Here is a 24,994-nt window from a genome sequence, read left to right on the forward strand (position 1 = left end):
AGAGAGAAAGAAAGGGAGAGAGAAAGGGAGAGAGAGAGAGAGGGAATCACCTTTATTTACAATATATAGGTAGAACCAGTCTGTCTGTTACCACTGAAAACCTACGTTCCACAGTCTCAATTATGAAGGAAAATATAAATAAATAATAACCACAATATAACTTCAAAAATCGACAATAGATCATTTTTTCTTCACTTTTAACCCCTTAACTGTCACCCCTAATGACAAATTAGTAGAGCATAAGTGTCTAGAAGGTAAAATGTCACTCTGAAATGTCAATTATGGAAATTAAACGGTTTGTGAACTCTGTATCATGTTGAATTTACCTTTGTATGTTTTTCAGCTGCCAGACTGATGACACTCTTCTAGTAACACGCCAGCCAACTCAAGAAGACTTGGATGCCCTGGATCTTACACAACTGGATGCTGTCCAGAACTGCAACAATGGAGATGTCCTGTCCCAGTAAACATCAGTTTCTTCTTTTTTCACTGTCTAACACAACAAAATAACCACTTTCAGTGCCTTGTACAATAACTCTCTGTTAGCACGCACTTATACAAGAGTGTGTAATTTATGTTGTTGATTAATTTATTCCTCATAAGAAATCCTGATTACAACGAAGAGCTGAAGGATCATGATGAAGGATTTCAAAAGATAACGGATGAATGGACAAATGAAGAAAATACACCTAACATTGTGCAGCCAGAATTTCCCGAACTGAATCATCTGCATGATGGGAAAAAGGAAGAGGTCCAAGAGTCCAGAATGCTCAATCAAGAGACCAGAGCACTTACTGCCAGCGAATTGCTGCTTAACAAGTGAGACACACACACACACACACACACACACACACACACACACACACACACGTACGTGTGATTGGAGACATCATTGCAAATATCATAGGTAAAAAAGTGAAACCAACACATATACCAACACACAGTTGGACTTTATCAGTAAGGGTCAACAGGTTGTTCTTGGATCTGGTCCTGTAAGGGTTTCACTTTATTTTGATGGTCCCTTTAACACATTCTGTTGACTATAAGTAAAATTGCACCTACATGTCAACTAACTCTCATTAGAGTGTTAGTAGAGTATTAGTAGACTGGTAGGGTTAGGGTTAGAATAAGTTGACATGTACTTGCAAAGTTACTTATAATCAGTATAGTGTCTGTTGGAGGAGCATCACAATAAAGAATTAGCAGATATTAAGCAGACAGTACACTAATACTGTAATGAGAGTTAGTTGACATGTAGTTGCAAACGTACTTATAGTCAACAGAATGTTCAAAAGGGACCATCAAAATAAAGTGCTACCCCTGTAAGATACTTTCAGATGAGTCAGAGGCACCAATGTTCTTGACTATACTAGATTTTATACAGTTAAAAATTACTCACTTGACTACCCATGTGCTGTTTGACTGCCAGACAGCTTCTTTTAATACCCTGCTCATGTGTGTGCTCCTTAAAATGAATAGTTCACCCAAAGATGAAAGAGTTTTCATTTTTGGGTGACCTATTATGACAGCTAAAATAGTAAAGCGGAAACAATATGTATTAATATGTTACTTCTTTAAAGTAAAATCATTCAATTCCATCCTTCCGCCAGTAAAATAGTCTAAAATGTGCAGTGCTGTGGTTACTCAGGACCAGGTTTGGAAACATCAGTTCACAAACACACACCAGACACACATTTTAAATATGGTGGTTTTCAGAAAGCCGTTTTCTAATTTCTCTGTTTTCACTTCCTTTATACAGAATATTTGATATTCCAGAGATTGAGGAGTCTGATAAATTCTACTCTTCATTACCGTGTGGTGTGCGTCTCATCTTTGCTCTCTACAATTTGATGGAGTCTCAGTCGGAGATGTTCTGTTACTTTGTGATTATCTTTAATCACATGGTGTCCGCCTCTCTGCTAACACTCTTCCTGCCCATCCTCATCTTCCTGTGGGCCATGTTGTCAGTGCCACGGCCAACCAAGCGCTTCTGGATGACAGCTATCATCTACACTCAGGTCAGCATCTCTCCAAACGCTGCAGCTGATGTTATAAATCATTGACTAAGCCATAATCATTAGGCCACAACAGCCTAGTAGATTTATAATGATTCGTGAAGCACCTAATTACTCTTACTGTAAACACCACCCAAGGGGCATCAACTCAAAACGAGGGTGCAAAGAATGTGTGCCATCTCCCATTATGGAAAGGAGCACCAGTAACTTTGAGCATTCACATTAAATTGGAGGTGATTTTTGTTCTTTATTGAACAAAATAGTCCACTTTAGACATTCAGTGATTCAGCGTTTTACCACATACACTGCCCAGACATGTGGCCTTGAACTGTTTCAATATATTTGGAGTATTTTCAAGGTTGTCTGAAAATATGCTTTATTTTTGTAATTCTGCTGGGCGCCGCTAGTGTCGCAGAAACAGCATACGTCACGGTTTCAGAGACAAGGCTTAAGCCTAGTCCCAGACTAAAATGAATGTTTGAACTGTCTTAACTGAAAGCAGTGCCATTGTTTTATCTCAAGATGCACACAAGTAATGTTTTTTTTCGAAGGCACGTTTTAAAAAGTTACTTAAATGTCCTAAATGACCTAAGGCCTAATCCTGGCTTAATCTAAACCCTGTCTGTGAAACCAGGCCATAGTTCCCAGTTAATGTAGAATATTCTATCACCGTTTCCGTCAAGTTTAACATGAGGGTGTACGAAAGTCAGTTTACGAAACTCACAAGGAAGATAAAAAGGACATACAGAGTTCAATAACTGAGTTAAAATTATATGCCAAACTATTGCTGTGCTGCACAAAATTTACTATAAACACACACCTCCATTGTGTGATTCTCTCTGTTCATTCAGATGGCTGATCCTAAGCCCTCAATCTGTAAACTGTTGTCATCAATTGTGTCATCCAGACTTAGTTTTGGTGATCACCATCATGTGAATATTTCTATATATGTGCATGAAACTCACATTGGCTTGCAGTTCATCCAGTATGTGGCGAAGGGAGCTAACAGTACTTAGGAGTATTCCAGTCAGTGGGGTGAATCTTTGAGCTCTCTTTAATCCACGTCAAACTCCACGATTCCTGCGTTTCCTGCTTGTTTTCCTTTTCTGAACCCGGGTGCTCTCAGAAGGCCAGAATTATTCCTCAGGAATATTTCAAGCAGGATCAACAGAACCAACATTCGAATGCAAACCCAGCAGAAACGCCCTGGTCATCACAGGCACGCTCCATACCCCATAACTGAAGCCACTCTTCCTAAAAATATGAAACATTTGATAGCAGTCGCTTTGTCCTTTTATTTTGACATTAGGAAACCACACTTAGGAAACCTCTCTTGTCCAGAGACTCAGAACTTGGACAATCTGCTTTTGTCTTTTTGGCATGGAGACACAGGACGTGCTGCATCTGTTATTGTCTTGTTGGATGAAGACTCTAAACATAGTTTTTGTTAATGTCTCTTTCCTCACAAGTTGTAGACTCAGAGCATGGAATCTGAACTCAAAACTTGGTTGTATCTGTTTATATCTCTTCCCTCATGGCCGGAGACTCAGAACTTTGTATCTGATCACTGGTATTATGACAGAATTGTTATAGTTTCATGTCAAATTTAACAGAAATCTATTAGACTATTTTTAATACAGCTGTAGCTGTCATAAATGTTACTGATATGTATCTAGTTATTAATCCCCACTCTCCAAGGGTGCGATCTAATGTTCATTTTAAATAAATATGTTTATGGACCTGCTGTTTTGACAACAACTTGGAGTTCCAGGATTGTGGTGTGATTCAGATCACTCAGTAATCCATGTATGAAGAATGGTGCCCAGAGGTTGTAGGATCATTTTCCACTTACATTTCTAGCGAAGTATTGTAGTCTTTAAATATCTGCTTTATGACTAAAGCTAATTAGATCATTAAACATGTTATGCTGCTTTGAAAGTCTGTTACTTGTAGTGAGGCAATAGGCAGCTGCCTTAGCTTTCAGATGCAGACTGGAATTTAAAACACTTTTGAAATTAAAGACAAAACACGATCCTCGAAATAAAATGACAAAACCATAACAGATAAACACAAAAGCTTTACAGATAACACCAGCAGAAACACTGGAGCAGAGAACATAGACCTGAAATGTTCAAAGCTCCCATCTTTTCCCCCTTTCTTCATCTCTCTCCACTCAGCTCACAGTTGTGGTGAAGTACTTTTTCCAGTTTGGCTTCTTCCCATGGACTACATCAGCATATCGTGGCATTAATGCGGAGCGTCCATTCGCATTACCCAACATAGTTGGAGTTGAGAAGAAAGATGGCTATGTCCTGGTAGACCTCATCCAGCTAATTGCTCTGTTCTTCCATCGCTCCATCCTTAAGGTACTTCACCTTCCCAGAAATCTACTAAAAGACAGTTTATGATCTGTATGTTTTATTGCAAGGATACATTAAATTGTGTAAAATATTCAATTTTTAATTAGAAATGTTTTATCAATATTTTTCATTATTTAATTTTGTTTATAACCAACATTTTTCCTTAACCTAAAACTAGAGATGCACCGATTACAATTTTCTGGGCCAATTCCGATTTCCGATTTTTCATTAAGTTTGACCTGCCGATACCGATTTTAGCCGATTCCGATTTCATTTTTTCTAACCACTTTACAGCACACACAAATATTTATTTTATATCTTTTCTGTAATAGAACATTTTACTATGTGCATAGTTCACACACATCTAAAGTGCAGTGTTATGGAAGAACCATTTCCTTTTCACATTCAATATCCAATACATTTTTTTATATATGTATTTAGCAAACTAAACGTCTGTATGAAAACAGGGAATGGCAATAAAATAATATATACATACAAAATAAAAATAAATATAGCCTTCAGCTTGCAGTATAAAGATATTTCTTAAAGCACACACACACAGGCCTATTGCAATCACTTGTACAAACTGAATAATAAAACAAGTTTAAAATTGTGTACATTTTCTATAAATACTAGTCTTCGTTTTCTTTTCTGGCATAGCCTACTCCAGTTCTTGTTAAAACACGCAAATTCTGTGCATTTTGGGCACTTTTTTGTGAAACCCTATTTAGGCTATTTTGTCCATCAAAGTGTGCTTTCCCTTTAATTGACCGTGAGCAGTGCAGCAAATAGACTCGGCGCCGAAACACGCGCTTCACTGCTCGCGACGCTCCTGCTTGACGCTCACGCGCTGCTCCTGCTCCCATTGTGAATGCACTTATTGATTAACATGCACGCCGAAAAAAATACGCGCTTGCGGTCCGAATAGACGTAATTCACGAGGTTTTCTACATGTGTGTTCCGTGTGCACGTGTGATGCTGATGTTGCGCAATGTTAATCATGCGGCGCCCGAGTGCATTTGACCGGCATAAAATCGGCATTTGTCAGACTGACCGGCCGGTAACCGGTCACGGCCGATCACGTGAAAATCGGCCAATTCCGGTCACCAGCCGATCAATCGGTGCATCTCTACCTAAAACCATTGGAAAAATGTGCGGCCCTACCTACATTTCTGCAAAACTCCCAAGCCGTACCTATTCATACAATTCAATGCAGTTTCCAGCTGAAATTAATACTAGGCGCTGTAAAACACAGACTTCTTGAATACCTTTTATAATTACAGAGGCAAATTATCAATTTATAAATATTATAAATACATTTTTGCACATTTTCTTGCACAATACTGTCTCTGCTGCAACCACCAATCGTAACACAGTCTTTGCATCAGGAGTGTGCCTATGATGCCTGGTTCTGTGGTTCAGGAGGTTTTATAACAGAGCCAGTGAGATTTTTTTGCCTTTGTTTTGGTGCCTTCAGAGTCATGGTTTATGGGATAACAAGGAGGTGGAGATGCCAGACTTCTTTAAGAAGCTAAAGAGGAAAACAGAGAAAAACAAGATGACTGGAGGATCAAGACGACGAGAAGAAAACACAAGCAGACGAATTCCCTTCATTCCTCTTCAGGCTTCATTCTCTTCTTTCCTTCGGAGACAGAGAGCAGAGAGTCCTGAGGGACAGGGTAAGATCTTCATATGGAAATCCATGAGGAATATTCTGAATAAATAAAAAATAATAATAAAAAAATAAATAAAAATAAATAAATAAATATATATATATATATATATATATATATATATATCTTTATATATATATGCTTGGTGACGTGTTATGTCAAAAATGCACTGGTGCACGTTAAGGTTTATAATAAGTGCGTTCGCTCTAGACAGTGTTAGCTGCTCAGTTGTTTACTCTCATAACACATGGCAACACAGCTAAAAGTTTCCTATATTTGAGCATTTATTGAAAGTAGCCTATATTTACCTGTTGATGCCTTCACAAGCACCTGTAAAAGCTGAAGAGTCAAAAGTTCAGTCACGCGCAGTGCGCGAAAGGGGGGGTTTGTTTATAAAATGTATGTAATAAATATTAGAAGCCTATTATAAATACAATATAAGTAAAATATCATTAGAATAAATGTATGTAGCCTACAAAAATATAATTATTCTTATAAAAAATAAGTTGAAATAATTCAAATTGATTACTTTAACAAACGCATACACTACGATTAACAGCCTCTGATAGTTACAGGTCTGCTTACAGAAGGTCTGTCTATAACAGTAAGTTTTCGTTAAAAATAAATGTCCCTATGGAAAAAATAAAATACTGTGAAAATAATTTCCGTTAAGACCTTTTTTCACTTGATTTAGTCTAGTTAGTCTTGTATCAAACACAATATGATTTCCGTGGATCAAGATCTGGCAGCAGCAGCACATTTTTCCTCTTGGGTGAGCGATCCACGGACAGCTTATCTTGCACATTAAATCCTCTATATGCAAGCAAACCAATGAGAACGCGTGACAATGATGACGATACATAACAGAGCGTATGCGGCAAAGCTGCTGTGAATCCGCATACCTGGAACTATCAATGACTGGCAGATTTGAAGAAAATTACCGTTGTTTGGCAAATAAATAAATGGCATGGGAATGCAGAGCATTCGCAGCTTATATGGACCATACGCCATTGATAAGCACACACTCACACACACACAGACACACACACACACACACACACAGATAACGCATATACAGTACATTACAAAGATACATGTATATACACAATGACAAATTTTGCACAGGCTAGCTTGTTCTCTCTTTGTTTTGCTCATGTCTACTGTTGTATGATATCATACACAATTATTTATATATCTGTGTTAATATCCTTTTTTTAAATATTATATCATCAGATGAGAGCCATAGCAGGAAAAGGCATTCACAGAAGAAACGGCAGAGGAATGTGCCACTAAGCAGAAAGGAGCGAATGAAAAAGTATATGAATGACCGAATGCTGGAGGCCAAAGCTGCTGTCATAGAGCTGTAAGAGATAAGTAGCATGACAAATGTTCAATTTAACATTTGTATATACTTTGAAAATGCATTGTTCGAGAAAGCTTTACATAATCAAAAACATTCATTTAAAAATATTCTACTGTTTGCTTCAATTAAAATAATCTGTATATAATTATGGAATATCATACACAAACAAAGTCACTCAGTGATGCAGACCATGCTGATGATGAATATATACACAGCAGCACTCAGCCTCTGTCCTCTTTCGCTCGTATTCTGCGTGATAAAGAACTGTACGTAAAAGTTTGTAGTTTTGAGAAAATGATGTTTACGCATGGTTTGTGAAAAAAAAAAAAAGTTAGTCACTGAAATAATGCCATATAACCCACATTGATTATTTGTTCACAAGGCATTTGAAAATTGTGTCACGTAGCCTAGAATTTGTGCTTCAAAACTAAGTGAAAATCATCCTGCCCACTCGTAGGCAGCACAATCCTGCCCACAAAATTTGTAAGACATGTTTTTTGTAGGAAAGCTTTAAGCGAGGAGGCGTGAATCATCATGATTATTGATCTGTTTCAACCTGAGAAAGATAAAGACCCTCCCATAATGGCCCTATCAGGTGGGACTGTGACAACAAAGGTCAAAAAGCCACATTATTGAGCACAATCTTAACAGAGAGGCTCGAAAAGTCGCACACCTTTGTACCATTCCTAAAACAGTTACCATTTAACATACCTTTCATTTCCAAGCAGTTTGCTTTTTCATTTTACCATGTAAATGTACAGAGTCTCGTGTGAATGTTTAAGTCTGCAGGACTCATCGGTGTCTTCTGGAAAAAAACAAAAACTGTGAACATGCTGATATCAGTATCATATTTTCTGTTTAATATTACGAACACCAGGTTGATTGTGCCTTGTAGGCATATACTTGTAGGGCTGCATAAAATAATAACAATAATAATAATAATTTTTACATTACAGAAAACAATTTTTTTTGAAGAAATTCAGGCTTGCTTCTGCCCAAAAAAATTGTTTTCTGTAAAGTAAAAATGATTATTATTGTTATTAACTATAAATCATTAAAAAGGAACACTTCAGTACACTGCACTAGACAGAAAATATGGATTTTCATATGTTACTTCAAGTGTTTTCAGATGTTATGAAATGAGATTTGAGTAAAAACATACACTCATACAAGCCTACTTTTATATCATGCTATGTTTTATATTAAAGAGCATAAAAACATTCTTGTGTCATTCATTTATATTTATTTAGCATTTAAAGGTTGCCTACCTGTCTATAGTTCATTTTTAAACATGTTTGCGTCGATTTCATACATTTTAGCCTAGCAACAGTTCAACTACAATGTGAAGTTTATGCAACAATAACACTCTAACTAATATAATTCAGAATTCATTTCTTACCTTAAAATCTTTCTTATCTTCAAATTGCATTCTTCTTCTGAGGTAAATCCAATGTAAGCTCACAGCATGTCTTCCAAACTCAATGAAAAGCAGAAGAATGATGTAGTTTGGTGCTTTGTTTTTGAGGTAATAAGGGCGTTTACAGGTTTGCGTTCCTTCACGTGGACGATATGCATGTGAATTTATTTTGCGCGGTCACATAAGTGCTCACATTAGAGCTAATGAGCACGTGCTTGAGAAACTGGACATCTTGTTAGTTTCATACAAATTACTTAAACAGAGAATATTTGTTTTCGTTTTGAATAAGATAATATAAAAGTACACACTTTAATGTTTATAAAGATATATTGCTCATGTCTGTGTGACAAGTATTCACTGAGTTTTGTTTTAGTTTAGAGACGTGCTCCAGATAAAAAGTTCCCGGAGACGGAGAGGCAGAGCACATCCTGTTTATTTTCTTTATTTTACAAAAGCACAATGTTTTGTTTTGATTGTAAGTGGACACATACAAAAGTAGACATCTTACAGATTCTTTTTTCATATTTATTTTTTCTGTATGACCATATATGACGCAGTAATTCAAGTCTATTGTGCTACTATGTGAAGAAAAAACAGCAAAACACGCCGGCATCACCAATGTTAACCTGCATGCAAGGAGAAAAACTCTTCGTAAAGGCCATGGTCGCCACTCAAAAGGGGAATTATTCCACTTGGCTAAGAAAGAAAAATCTGATGTGATGGTGCCAAACATTAGCTAATAAGGATCAGATCATGTGGCCCCACCACAGGCACATCTGTTGATAGTGGATGCCGCCCTCACTCTGTTGAAGGAGGCAGGCATTGGGATCCTCAACTATCTAGATGACTGGCTCATAATGGCCCAGTCACAAGATCAGTTATACGAACACAGGTGCTCATGCACCTCAGCCGTTTGGGGCTTTGCGTCAACTGGGAAGAGAGCAAACTCGCCTGTGCAAAAACTCTCTTTTCTTGGTATGGAGGTGGATTCAGTCGACATGACGGCCCGCCTCACAAACGAAGTGCTGAAGAGTGGGACAGCGGCTATTCCAGAGGCTCCTGGGACATTTGGCATCTGTAGCCGCAGTCGCGCCACTCTGATTGCTTCACATGAGACCACGTCAGCACTGGCTTCATGCCCAGGTCCCAAGATGAGCCCAGGTCCACCGCGGCACACAATGAGAGGAAATCACTCTGGTCTGTCGCCAGTGTCCAGGCATGTTGTTGTCTCAACAGATGCCTCCAGCATGTGCTATGGTGCTGTATGCGACGGGCATGCAGCCTCGGGCTCCTGGACAGGACCCCACCTGCAATGGCATATTAATCACCCTCAGTACACCTTGCCCAGCGCTGGTTTCTGCCATTGCTCCGGGGCAACAATGTGCTGGTCCGGACAGACAACACTGCGACTGTTGCGTACATCAACTGCCAGGGTGGTTTACGCTCCAGTCGTATGTCACAACTTGCCTGCCATCTCTTTCCTTTCTGACTCCTATGAAGTCAGAAGCGACTCAGGTCATCAGTCGTGCAGCCGACAAGCTCTCACGACAGTGTACATCCAGGGAAGAGTGGAGACTGGAGACCCCCGGACAGTCCAGTTGATTTTGGAACACTTGGGGGTCGTTCAGGTAGACCTGTTTGCAACCTTGGAGTCAACCCACTGCCAGTTGTTCTACCCTCGGCATGGATACACTGGCACACAGCTGGCTCCAGGGCCTAAGCGAGTATGCATTTCCCCCAGTGAGCCTGCTCGCACAGACACTGCAAGGTCAGGAAGGACGAGGAGCAGGTCTTGTAGGTTGCGCCTTACTGGCCCACCCAAACCTGGTTCACAGAACTCATGCTCCTCTCGACACCCTCTCCCTGACGGATTCCCCTAAGGAAGGACCTGCTTTCTCAGGGATGGGGTACCACCTGCCACCCACGTACCTTCTACCTCTGGTACCTCCACGTGTGGTCTCTGGACGGGACGTGGAGAACTTAAGTTACCTACCTCCAGCAGTAGTTGACACTATCAATTCAGCTAGAGCCCCCTCTACGAGGTGTGCTTGCGCTTTGAAGTGGAAACTCTTTGTTGATTGGTGTTCTTCCTGCAGGGAAGACCCCTGTAGATGCCCTGTCATCATCCCTGTAGTTGCCCTGTCATCATCATTCCTTCAAGAAGGGTAGGAGCAAAGGCTGTCTCCCTTCACCCTGAAAGTGTATGTTGCCACTATTTCTGCACACCACAATGCAGTAGATGGTAAGTCTCTGGGGAAATCAGGTTCTTGAGAGGAGCCAGGAGGTTGAATCTTCCTCTGTCATGCCTCATCCCCTCTTGGGACCTCTCCTTGGTCCTGACAGCCTTACAGAGAGCACCCTTTGAGCCCTTGCAGTCAGTAGAGATTGAAATTCTGTCTCTTAAGACAGCACTCCTGACTGCTCTCACATCCATTAAAAGGGTGGGGGACCTGGAAGCATTCTTGGTTGACGAAGCGTGCATGGAATCAGGCTGGCTTACTCTCATCCTGAGACCCTGGCCTGTTTACATGCCCAAAGTAAACTTGCAAGCGCTGGCCCTGATGGAGGCAGACCCATCCCATGTGTTGCTATATCCTGTTCACGCTTTGCGTTTGTACGTGGACCACACGCAAAGCTTCAGAACCTCACAACAGCTCTTTGTCTGCTATGGAGGCCAGTAGAAAGGCTGTCTTTAAACAGAGACTGGCCCACTGGATATTGAACACCATCATCTCAGCGTACCAATCCCAAGACGAACCGTGCCCCCTGTGAGTGAGAGCTCACTCAGTATGAGTGTTGCTTCCTCCTGGGTGTTGGCGCTCGGAGCCTCTTTGGCAGACAACTGCAGAGCTGCGGGCTGGGCAACACCGAACACATTTGCAAGATTCTACAATCTCCGAGTGGAGCCTGTGTCTTTCCATGTTTTGTCTACAATTAGGTGTTGTGAGATTTGCATGTCAATCTCTTTTTGCGCGTGTGGGCGTGGTCGAATTAAAAATAATGAGCAAGCGCGTGAGAAACTGGACATCTTGTTGGTTTTATACAAATTACTTAAGCAGATAATATTTGTTTTCAATTTGAATCCGTTTAAAAGTACACACTTAAATGATTATAAAGATATATGGCTCATAAATGTGTGACAAGTATTCGCTGAGTTTTGTTTCAGTTTGTAGACGTGCTCAAGAAAAAAAAGTTCAGCGAGACGGAAAGGCAGAAAGCACACCCTGTTTATTTTCTTTATTTTACAAAAGCACAATATTTTGATTTGATTCTAAGTGGACACATACAAAAGTAGAAATATCACAGATTCTTTTTTCATATTTCATTTTTCTGTATGACCATAAATGACGGAGTAATTTAAGTTCATTGTGCTACAATGTGAAGAAAATCCAGCAAAACACGCAGGCGCGTTTGTCGACCCCAGAGGGTTAATGTCACTGTTCCCTCCTTCAGGTAATAGGGATTATATTAGTTATATTGTATGGTTATATTATATTACTTTGAGTGTCCAGAAAGGCGCCAAATAAATCAAATGTATTAGTAACCTAGATTTTTTATGTAAAGTTATTTTGAAATGATGTGCATTTTGTAAAGTGCTATAGAAATAAAAATGATTGGCCTGAGACCATGGCCTGGGACATCTACCTTAGTCAGGTTAGACGCTATATTGAATTTAATGCAAATGAAAACAAGGCTGTGAGGGATAGACGTACAGTCTCTACAATGGCACGTTCTGTATTTTCACAACTCACAACTTTTAAAAGCGTTGATTTTGTGTCCACTGAAATGTTTTCCGGAAAGACGTTTTGTCAGCTGAACAATCAGTATTTTGTTAAACAACAGTGCAACAAAATTAAATATAGTACTATGTGAGTGACTATCTACCTGACATGACCTCTATGAAGCAAGAAAGAGACAGAGGCTGAGAAGAGTCACTGCAACTTATGTACATAGTAACTTCGGCTTACGTCAGTGAGTAATTTTGTACGTGTTCTATCCATCAAATGAATATCTAGTGCCAAGCACTGTCTCTCGCGGTCAGGAACAATGAAACAGAATCCCCTCTGTTGCGCAGTCACGGCACATATGCTCACCAATCGCTCGTTTTCACAATTGCCATTTCATCTGCATTGATTATTGACTGCACTGCATGTGATCTGGGTCGATTTATGTCTATTCTGTACTTCCAAATAACAGTATTTTAGAAAGATATTTCTGTGGAATAGTGCTATAATAAAACAATGCAATAATACTCCTGCTCATTTAAAACTTTTCTTTTCTTTTCAGTGCTCTACACATATACTTACCGATAAGGCAATTCTTCTATGACATCATTCACCCCGAGTACAGCCCTGTGTGTGATGTGTATGCGCTGATGTTTCTGATAGATGTGGTGAACTTCATCGTCATTATATTTGGATATTGGGCTTTTGGAGTAAGTATTAGAAGTGCTCTCACAATCCTACAATAACTTTTAGTCATTCTTCAATTTAATTTAATTATGTTAGCGAAGTATTTAAATTTTAAGGAATTGCAGAAAGCATAGTATGTTTAAAAGAGTTTGCGTTTGAGTTTGAAACAGCTTGAAACTCGCCAAGAAACAGTGAGCCAAAAATTGGCTCAGGCTGGTAAATACCTTCAAACTACCATTGGTTTGTAGCAATTATGCAATGGGTAGGTGTGGCGCTGTGACTCCGCCTTCTTAGACATGGGTTCATTTCTTCTTCAGTCCATCGAGATTAGACGTCCACGGGTAAAAACACAAACACACTGTAGAGCTGCTTTATAGTGTTGGTACAAATGTACCAATATTTGTACCGACTTGTAACACACAACTGGTACAAGGTGAAAAAAAAAGTTGTCATCTCATAATTATGACATGATGTAAATGCAGTAATAGAGACGCCCTGAAAAGAGATTGAGGTGTTAATGATCATTAACAATCATTAATAATCAATAACCTGACAGAAAATATTTAATACTTATCTGTGTTATATTCCTTTTTTAACAACATTTTGAACTTTCATAAAGATATGAATAGCATAATAGCAAAACAGATACATTTCATCATTAACTAGATGCATTATGCAAAAAAACATTAGCAGTGTTTTGTGCATGAAAGACCCATGCCTGTTAGATCAACATGCTAAAGTGTCGAAGACTCTTATTTGGACATTTGAGCATACTGAATTTCATTGTTTAGATGTGACCACCACCATTTCTAACTTGCTCATCTGTTGTTCTGTGTTTATGTTTATTTGGTAATTAATGAATGTATTGAATGATTGATACAGAAGCACAGTGCGGCCACCGATATAACAGAGTCACTGTCAGAAGACCAAGTTCCTGAGGCTTTCCTCGTCATGCTTCTCATCCAGTTCAGTACCATGATTGTGGACAGAGCACTCTATCTCCGTAAAACTCTCCTTGGGAAGTGTGTTTTCCAGGTAGTGCTTGTGTTTGGGATCCACTTCTGGATGTTCTTCATACTACCTGGTGTCACAGAGAGGTGAGGAATAACCGAAGAACTGTTAATCACTGAAAAAGATCTGAATTATGAAATTACACAAATGGAAGTATATTTATGTAATGATCAAAACAAGTTTAGACCCTTTCACACCAAACCTGATGCAAAAACACTGGGGGCCCTATTTTATCGATCTGAAACGCAAGTATCAAGCTCGAAACGCTAGTAACTTTGTGGGCGGGTCTTGGGCGCTGTTGCTATTATACCGGCGGGATAAATGACTCTTGCGCCCGACGCAAATCTAAAATGTGTTGGTCTGAAGTAGCTTCATTATTCATATATGTGGTTTGGGCATAACGTGAAATAAACCAATCAGAGCATCATCTCACATTCCCTTTAAGAGCAGGGGCGCTTTTTGTTCCATGGCGGATTGCTATTATAACGGCGGATTTGCCTGGAGCGGTTCACAGCCGAGGAGACCGACGCTCTCGTCGGGGCCAGGGCACCAGGGAACAAAATAGCACCAGGGAACGTTTGCGCCGGAACACGACTCCTCTTTGTGCTGAACCGCCCCCCGGGAGAGCAAGTTTATTTCCTAATTTACAGACGTGCGTCTGTGGAGGGAAAAGGTCGCTGTGTGCAGGTGCAAAATATGAATGATACATGCGTCGGTGTACAAAGTCAATTGTGCTGGGTGCAAGATAGGGCCCTGGGAGTGTGAACAGCCACACCGACCCATCTCCTTGCTGAAATAGTCCTAAAAATCACTTCCATCTATTTAAAAACACTTGAGGCAGTTGGATGGAGCAGACTCTTGATCAATGAGCTTCTGAAAAAAAACAGACTAATCATTGTCGTACTCGCATCTCATCCAAAGTTTTTCTTCATCAAATGCAAAACTTTTTTTTTTCTCTCACCCACTTAAGTTCTGCATCGGCATGTGCTTTCTACAGTACAATGACACACATTATCACAGTCTAAAGTTGCTCTATAAATTGTATCCTAATTCAGTCCATTACAATATGCAAAGCTCTTAATCCGTCAAGCTTCACATGGCAGGGATTGTTAGGATCACAAGAAAGGCAATGCAAAGACTGTCACTGCACAACGTCTTGTAATCCTCGGATGCATCTCTATCGTTTTGTTGCTGTAGTAATCCTGTGTTTTTTTGTCTCTCTCGGATTTACTCACCTCCTACTACATGCGTGAATCGCTAGATGGGACTAAAGAGGCAATGATTTAAATGAATAATGTAGAAGTAGGCTTTGAATTTTTTTCTATAGATGCGGTCTTTCATTGCACTATGACCTCATACTGTGTCAAAAATATGAAAAAAACCACTTTAGCAGCTTGGTTTCAATAAAAGCTGTTTTTGGACTAACAAATAAGTTTTGAGTTCCAAACCCCTGATATTTAGCAACTTACAATCTTTACACACACATGTAATTTAAAAAAATCGGACTTAAGCCAAGCCAAGCCAAACAAACTTTAAAACTTGTTCTACAAGCTAACAGATGAAACATATTGGCTACAACTCCCTGATGCCTCATGCATCCAAGAGATGATTTATTTGTACCATCACTATCTTTTACTCAAATGAAGGTATCAGTCTGCGTATTTGTCAAACCGGTATGTCCAAAAGGGCCATATCATGAGAAATGAATTTAGTACATTCCAGATCTTCATGACTAGAACTTGAGAAGAAGGACCCTTACTACACCCCTGAAAGATCTCAATTTACTCATCATTTTGGGAGATAACACTAGCTTTGACTGTCAAGGCAAGTCAAGTCACCTTTATTTATATAGCGCTTTTTACAATACAGATTGTTTCAAAGCAGCTTTACAGAGATAACAGGAAAATAATGCAACAAAGTTTGTTTCTAGAAGAAAATAGCATCACAGTCCAGCTTAAGTAAGTTCAGTGATGGTTCATTTTTGTTGTTAAAAAGTTGTTAATTTAGTTAATATATATATATATGTAGCAGGACGGTCTATCGCCCCTCCCACTCGTAATTGTTTAATGTGTGGCCAATGGCCCAGCGTCCGGTGCAAATAAGAGCACGGCCTACCTGCTCTTTGGGATGCGTCATCGTCCAGGGACGTGATGTCATCCATGTGCCCTGCTGCTGTTTGATCGAGTCACGGCCAGCTGTGTTGCCGCTCGTAAAAGTTTCGCCGAGGCTGTTAGCCACTGGCAGTGCTGTTTGCTAGTCACTGTTGTCGGGAGAGTTGAATGTGGACATCTGAGACAGGTAGGAGAAGCATTTGCGTGCAACAGCGTTTTGTAAACCACGTTTCTATGAGTTGTTTGACTGAGCGATTAGTCTGATTAATCCGTATGCCCACTGTAGTGTAAGATCTGTCTGCGCCGGTGAGCGTTGTCGGAGGCATTCGGCCCTATTCATCGCATATTGATCCCGGGACAGCGTGCTCAGTTGTGAGTATAGAGTCACTGTTAGAGCATGAAGCCAAGGGGGAAGAACTCTCAGCTTAACATCCTCTGTTTTGTTTTTAGGCATGCGATAAGGACAATATCGCCATTCTGAACGAGAGTTATCTGCCTGGTGCTTCATTGTGGAGCCTGTTTGCGCTGTGCCTTACCAGCTGCTGTTCTGTTTTGTGCTGTTCTGTTTTGTGCTGTTCGGTTTGTTTTGTTCTGTTTCACGCCAGGTGAATGGTTCTAAGTGAATCGTTTCCAGCGAATCATCCGAGCGAACTGTTTTTGAGAATCACTTCGAGTAACCCATTCTGGGTGAACCATCGTAAGTGAACCGTTTCGGTGAACCGCATCAAGTGAATCGTTTCAAACGAACTATTTCCACTGACGGTGACTTTGTAACCGTGGTATGTTTTGAGTTTGTTTTCTTTTTGTTTATTACTTTGATTTATGTTAATGAGTGAGTGGTTTTCTGAATTTGTATTTGTTTCCGACTCAATTATTGTGTTGGTGAATTTATATATTATTTTTGGTTGATTTATGCTGCTGAAATTGTGATCTTTTGTTTACAGAGTTTTCTTGTTTTTTTGGGGTTTTGATTTGTGACGATCAGGTCGGGACCAAGGAGTTGGTCCCCTCCTGAAATTGTAAACCAAGTTTATTTTGTTTACTTATTATTTTGTTTATATATTATTTCGTTTACATATCACTGGTTAATGTCTCTTTTCTTTTGCTTTTTGGCAGGTCCTGGGCACCCGGGGGCAGACAAGTGACAAAATTAGGTGGTGGTGTCCTCACTGTGTGCCGTGGTCTTCTCTGACATGAGTCGCTGAGTGTGCTGTGCTGGTGTGTGTGTGCACTGAGTAGAGTAATTTCCAAAAAGGTGATATCCCGAGACTGCCCCCTGGGTGTGCCCAGGTCCCTCCACAGCCAACATTAGAATTTAGCAAATTGAAGTGATTGCTGGTCAACACCTTTTAATGACAAATGTCTTTTAATGATTAATAAAATAAATGTACATCTTTTTTGCAATTCATCTGTGTCTCTGACTCAAAGTGATTAGGACCTGTGCGTGCTTTCTACCTTAGAGGTACCGTTAGATTCCTGGGGTGAAATTCCCCAGGTGGCGTAGTCGAAAATAGGTTAATTAGAACTGCCTGAGCGAACACCGCTCCGCCACACACATATATATATATATATAGATATATATAGATATATATAGATATATAGATATATATAGCTATATAGCTGCTCTGGAGAAACCCTTGATGTCATCGTCCAGCTCAGTTCAGTTCTCATATAATGGTGTCAGTACAGTGTCAAGGAACCAAAACTCCATCAGGTGACAGAATGGAGAAAAAAAACTAAAGTAGGGTCAGTTCTCCTCTGGCAATGAACGAACAGTGTATCATTATGATTCAGGCAGCATTATAGGTCAGATTGGATTGGAACATTCAGAATATTATCCAGTTCCATCTGGTTGAAGATCGGAATCATCACGCCGGTATGGAGACGGGTTTGTTGAGGATCAGTGCCGATGGCTGTCGTGTCGATGAGGCCTCTACAGGGGAGAGTCTAGTTGACACAACCTCTGACACTTCAGGGATGCTTTGTGGTCTTGTCTAGGTGCAGGTCCTCCATCTGATCTGGATCCGGCCCGGATCCAGCTGACTACATCATGTGTTGTGGTCGTGTCTAGGCGCAGGTCCGCCATCTGATCTGGATATGGCCCGGATCCGGCTGATTACAGTAAACCTCAGAATAAACAGAAAGACTAACATTAGTGTAGATGCCATTCTTCTTATGATGTAACAGGTACATCGGGTGTTATAGGAAGTGTTTCCGGTTACGGCTGACCAAATTTATGCAGCCTAAGCCTACAAACTGATAACGGTCAGATAAGTATGATTTAAACCATGCTAATGCAAGTACTGGGGTAAGAACTCGAGCTGCTGCGTTTTGGACCAGCTGTAGTTTGTTTATTACGTGTGCAGGGCAACCACCCATAAGAGCATTACAATAATCTAGCCTTGAGGTCATGAACGCATGAACTAACTGTTCCGCATTTTTCATTGAAAGCATATGTCGTAACTTAGATATATTTTTAAGATGAAAGAATGTAGTTTTACAGATGCTAGAAATGTGTTTTTCAAATGAAAGATTGATATCAAAAATCACAACCAGGTTCCTAACCGATAACGAAGACTTGACAAAGCAGCCATCAATTGTTAGACAGAATTCTACGTTATTATGTGCAGAGGTTTTTTGTCCAATCATTAGAAACTCTTTTTTTTTATTATTACTAGTAGTAGGAAATTACTAGTCATCCAAATTTTTATATCAGCTATGCATTCCGTTAATTTGTAATTTGTGAATTGGTAAGTTTCGTCGGGCGCGAAGAAATATAGAGCTGGGTATCATTGGCATAACAGTGAAAACTAATGCTGCCCAATGATATCATCTCCCACGGGTAGCATGTACAGAGTTTACTACTACAAACTGATAACAGTCAGATAAGTATGATTTAAACCATGCTAATGCAATTCCACTAATGCCAACATAATTTTTGAGTCTATTAAACTAACATTGAGTAACACTGATAGAGAGATACAACCACGATGGACTATGGACAGTAGCATTCCTCTTTTACATAAGGTATTTTAAAAGTATAAAATTAATAGTATACGTTTGAATTACTTGTCTCTGAGAGAAAAAGCCGTTAGAATTGTTCATGTTAATTTTTCTCAAATGTTTCTTATTTCAGGAGGTTCAACCGGAATCGAGTTGCTCAACTGTGGTACTTTGTCAAGTGCATATATTTTGGTCTCTCAGCATACCAGATCAAATGTGGCTACCCTAACCGTGTTCTTGGAAATTTTCTTACCAAGAACCACAACTACTTCAACCTCTTCCTCTTTCAGGGGTAAGTCAGTTACAATGACTGATTTGTTTCTGTATAATCAACAGAATGAATAAAACAACGGGTCATACAGTCTATTATATGAAAACGGTAACGGTTTAGAATAATGGTCCATTATTAATAGGTAAATATGCATGAAATATGAATTCAGGACTTTCCGGATTCAGAAATACTTTAAAATAATGGTCCAGATTGCTGGTAGTTCTTGAAGATCACTTCAAGTTATCTTATTTTCAAGTGAAGGACATTTGTATTTAAATCTGGCCATTATTTTAAAGTGAAAAATTACTTTTAATGTTTTAATTTTAATTCTACTCTTTCAGAAGTTGCAAAATAGAGCCTTTTACCGTATAAACATGAAAACATGGATATCCAGAAAGTTTTGTCAATGGATGGGAAAGAGTTAATATAGGACTATGTTAAGAGTAAAAAAGACAGTTGCTCACATCACAGACAAATGTTAATTTTGTGATTTATTATTTAATTGTTAATTCATTACAATTTGTCATAGTTAATAGTTCTTAATGAGGCTAATCTCATTTTGTAATTATTGATTGCCTAATAAGTCTAAAATCTAGAATCCTGGAGCATAACTTCAAGCCATTAGTATTCTGACCAGGGAATCCTGAAAACTGTTCTGTGTGGATAATTTCTATAGCTCAAATAATCAGAGAAGCATGATGCGTTGATGATTTGCCTTGTGTACTTGTCATCTTAGACCATTGTTAGTATGTGTGTCTCACTTATGGGCAGTTCCCTTTCAGCCGGTCACTCTCGATGTACGTCAGAGGTGATCCGATGAATGGGGATCTCGCTTGAGAGATCCACTTCGCCTGGCTGCCTCAAGGGGCCGCTACACAGCAAACACGTACTGGTCCATACCGACAGCACTGGGACCATTGCGTACATAAACCAAAAAGGTGGTCTACGCTCCCGTCACATTTTACAACTCACCTATGGGAGTCTCCTTCTATGGAGTAAGAAGCATCTGAGGTCGCTTCGTGCCATTCACATCCTTGGCGTGCTCAATTGTGAAGTCGACACGCTTTCACAACAGCCTGTGCTTCCGGGAGAGTGGCTGGACAACCTCCATTCCCAGGTTGTCCAGCTGATATGGGACTTCTTCGGAGCTGCACAGGTAGATCTTTTTGCCTCCCTGGACTCGTCCCATTGCCAGTTGTTTTATTCCCTGACCGAGGGGACCCTCGGCACGGATGCACTGGCACACAGCTGGCCCCGGGGCCTACGAAAGTATGCGTTTCCCCCAGTGAGCCTTCTCGCACAGACGCTGTGCAAAGTCAGGGAGGACGAGGAGCAGGTCTTGTTAGTTGTGTCGCACTGGACACGGTTCCCAGAACTCATGCTCCTTGTGACAGGAAGGGCCTGCTTTCTCAGAGATGGGGCGCTCTATGGCACCCATGTCCAGACCTTTAGAACCTCCATGTCTTGGTCCCTGGATGGGACGCAGAGGTTCTAAGTGGCCTACTCCAGTCAGTGGTGGACACTATCACTTCCGCTAGAGCCCCCTTTACGAGGCGCCTCTACGCATTGAAGTGGAACGCATTGTTTCTGCTGGTGTAACCCCTAGAGCTAGGCTGGAACCACCCCAGAGACTGCCATATGTTGCACTACCCTGCTTGGCTAGTTCATATGTGTAACCGCCACATTCACCTCCTCTTGGACAGGATCACCTCTTACGTACCTCTCCATTCCCTTCTTCATGGAACGAGGGTTACATATGTAACCGAGACTTTTTCTTTCTTCCACAGGTTCCGGTTCGTTCCTTTCCTGACTGAGTTGAGGGCCGTGATGGACTGGGTGTGGACAGACACCACTCTTAGCCTGTCTAACTGGATCTGTGTGGAGGACATCTATGCCAACATCTTTATCCTCAAGTGCTGGAGGGAAGCGGAAAAGGTGAACACTTGACATCCAAATAAATTTTATTGTTAGGGGATTTACAGTTAAATACCCAAAAGCCAGATATGATTAATTAAGACCAGAAGTTAGAAGTGCAGTCAATTTAAGACAAGAGTCAGAATTATAATAAATTGAAGAAGGCAGTTTCATCAGGCAAAAGTCAGCTTCAGTGTTCACAAGGAGTTTGTAGGAAGAATAGATATATGTTTTAACACGTGCTGCAGACCTTTCTCAAACAAAACGAGTCCATATTTCATTTCTGGAAGCCAAGCTAAATAAGCAAGCACTGTTACTGCATTCCTGGCATGGGCCAGCCCCTTAGTCACCTTAGTAAGCTTAGAGAAGTCATTCAACTTATTTGATCTTTAGAAGGAAAAATATTGATTAGTACCTTGATTATAATCAGTCAATGTAGGTCAGTGGTTCAGTACCTGTAATTCTATAAAAAATAATATTAGAATGTTTCTATGTTCAGTCGATTTTACTACCACTGTAATGTTGCTGAGGAAGACAGACGAAGACGAGGATCTAAACGCAGGGTGATTTAATAAAGTAACACAAAACAGAAAACACAGAACTCAAAGAACAAAAGAACAAAACCTTGGGAATCACAGAGAGATACAACCATTACACGTACAACAACTGACAAAGTAATAAGTGAAACACAAGGGCTATAAATACACAGGGACCAACAAGCTAAACAAGATAACAAGGGGGTGTGGCTAATTAGAAACACCTGGGAAGACTAATAAACTAGAAAACTACAAAGGACTACAAAACATGGCACAGAACAGGAAATAAGTCCACACAAGACAAGGGAACACAAGACAGGAATCATGACAACCACCATCTCAGACCAAATTCGCAGAAATAAAATACTTTACTTGCATCTTTCTTCCTCTGAGCCATTTGAAAACTTTAGCTGATACCTTTATCTACAATTGTTTTTAAAGGGGTCATGAACTGGATTGTTTTATTATTTTATAATGTTTCTTGGGGTGCCCTTATAATGTTAGTATGATTTTTACATCAAAAATTGTCATAATTTATAAATAAAAGCCATTTTTCCAAGCCTGATTTCAGGCTCAGATTTGAACGCTCTGTTTTAAGGGGCGTGTCTGCTGTGAGACTGCAGTGCAAACGCCCACTGCTGTGATTGGCTGACATGCTTGCATATGAAATAGCCTATGGAAATAGCTAGTATTACATGAACTCTCTCAAAAACTTTTACTACGTTTTTACTATTACAGCTATCGAGATTAACAAATCGTGAAAAGTATCGTTTAAAGCATTATATTTAAATCTATCCCATCACATGAAAGGTTGCAGCATGACGAGCACTGACTGAGCAGATGACAGACAGTCTGTTGATCGCGTGAATAAAGATCTTATCATTGCAACGCAATTTTTGCACTCTCACAAATGCTTACTCCAAATCACAATGTAAACACGATGTGAATACACAGTAAGAGCTTTGTTGTGTAGTGTAACAGTGTCATTATTTCATCACGAGTTTGGCAAGTGTCCAGATAAGCTCTTGCGGCTCGCGCTGTGCTGTTTGATTGACAGCTTGGGCGATTGGAAAGGGATCGTTCTTTGATCGCTTTCTGTATATAATTTAACAGTTTAAAAAGATTATTTTCATAATACTACGAGAAATTATGTGAAGTTGATCGTTTAGTCACTGATGCATTAAACAGTATTGAACGATTTTAAGAGAATCTGAACTTGAATAATTACACAGAAATCACTGATCGCAGATCAGGCATTAGAATACACATGGTTACTTACATGTTGCTGGCAGATCCGTGTCGGGAAATTGTGATTGACTGATTTAATAAAGTTTAACCATGCTGGAATCTGAAGGAAGCTTATGCAGACTGTCTTCTTCCACAAACAGGCACTGCACAATCATTAGTAAACAGCATGTTTATTGCTTGGAAGTAGCTCGATCCGGTTTAGCAATCATCATGTCGTCCTATGTTATTTAGCATGTTTGGGCGAATCGGTGGGCGGGGCTAAACAGGCCATGTTGAAGTAGGCGTTGATCTTCTTTTGTGGAGGCGGTGTTTTATCCTCTTTGACTTCATAGTTCCCCACTTTGAAAAACGAGTCATTTGCTGAGCCTGATGTCTATAAAAGCTTTTATTGGACTAACAAGGTAGTTTTCAGTTCTGAAACTTACAGGATATTATTATAGTATGATGATCTCTTATATGTCAAAAGCTCAAGGAAATTTTGATTTCTCAGTTCATCACCCCTTTAAAATGTAAGTGTCTGTCACACTTACATGACAGCTATAGCTAGGTGAGTTACCAACGTTGTGTTGCAAAGACATTATAATGCTCTAGTGCAGTGGTTCACCCAGATCAAACGTGATTCAACTAATCGAAATTGAGAAACTTGTATGATTCTAATGTGTGTCAGTGATCACATGTGTATTCAGAATGTTTTTTTGGCCACAGAAATACCCTCATCAACGAGGACAGAGGAAGAAGAAGGTGGTGAAATACACCATGGGCGGCTTCATCATTTTTGCTCTTATCTGCATCGTCTGGTTTCCTCTTCTCTTCATGTCATTGGTTAAATCTGTAGCAGGAGTTACCAATCAACCGTTAGATGTGTCCATCCAGCTAAGCATATTAGGATACGAGGTGTGCAATTTAACACAGTGACATTGTTGTCTTTATTATATGTGCTCACAACATACATTACATTCACACAAGTATGTTTATATCTGTGAAATATATATAAAATATAATTATTATATGAATATATTTGAATAAATATATATTAGAGCTGGGAAAAACAATGTGTTCTTTTCCGTGAATAATATAGACTATGTTTACAGCCATTGTTCAGCATGAGTGCTCAGGAGAACAATTTGATCCCATACTCTCAATCAGCCTTACAGAGGATGACCAATCACTACGCCACTTACCCGGTACACATTACATTTGTCCCTCGTAGTTATCTACAATCACACTTTGAACCTTGAGTTTAAACAGCTAGACTGTCATCCTTCTGACGTCAGTCTAATCAAACTGTCCTCCTTGTGCCTCAATTAGTCGGCGATGCAGTTCATTGTGAACTATATGGCAGAAGACATAGTGTTGGCAAAGATCAAAAGTGACGCCAGTCTGCTGTGGAGCGTCAGTCCTGCCAGCCGAGACGCCATGATCAATGAACTCAGCAACTCAACACACTTCTACATCACTCTGCGCTGGACTTTACTACGGTATACTCTCACAAGCACAACAGCTGCACACATTATACAGGCCAAAGGCTTGATGTATTCCAATGAAGTTCTTGAGCCCAAAATATCTTTTTAGTTAATCCTATACATCCTGTCAGAATGTGAACGTGTACCATGATGGGAAACAGTGCTGTAGGTTCTCACTCATGTAGTCTTCTGTCTCA

At 39.9% G+C, this 24,994-nt stretch overlaps 1 protein-coding gene and 1 long non-coding RNA gene across 2 annotated transcripts in view; both read left to right on the forward strand.

Annotated features, from left to right (window-relative positions):
* Positions 1–24,994, forward strand: part of LOC311087809 (piezo-type mechanosensitive ion channel component 2) — a gene marked incomplete at its 5' end in the record, with an annotated part of 88,740 nt that overhangs the window by 61,831 nt on the left and 1,915 nt on the right. The window contains 13 exon segments of the mRNA XM_084121280.1: positions 344–463; positions 604–819; positions 1,760–2,018; positions 4,193–4,381; positions 5,853–6,054; positions 7,282–7,411; positions 13,116–13,263; positions 14,123–14,337; positions 19,499–19,657; positions 21,424–21,571; positions 24,040–24,228; positions 24,426–24,518; positions 24,643–24,812. Of these exon segments, the coding sequence (XP_083977406.1) occupies positions 344–463; positions 604–819; positions 1,760–2,018; positions 4,193–4,381; positions 5,853–6,054; positions 7,282–7,411; positions 13,116–13,263; positions 14,123–14,337; positions 19,499–19,657; positions 21,424–21,571; positions 24,040–24,228; positions 24,426–24,518; positions 24,643–24,812 (2,238 nt within the window).
* Positions 16,287–17,747, forward strand: LOC311088106. Its single transcript, XR_014607445.1, has 4 exons — positions 16,287–16,549; positions 16,649–16,734; positions 16,813–17,141; positions 17,479–17,747. It is a non-coding gene; the product is annotated as an uncharacterized lncRNA (long non-coding RNA).

This window comes from Abramis brama (assembly GCF_963993115.1).
Source record: "Abramis brama genome assembly, chromosome: 8".
NCBI lineage: Eukaryota > Metazoa > Chordata > Actinopteri > Cypriniformes > Leuciscidae > Abramis > Abramis brama.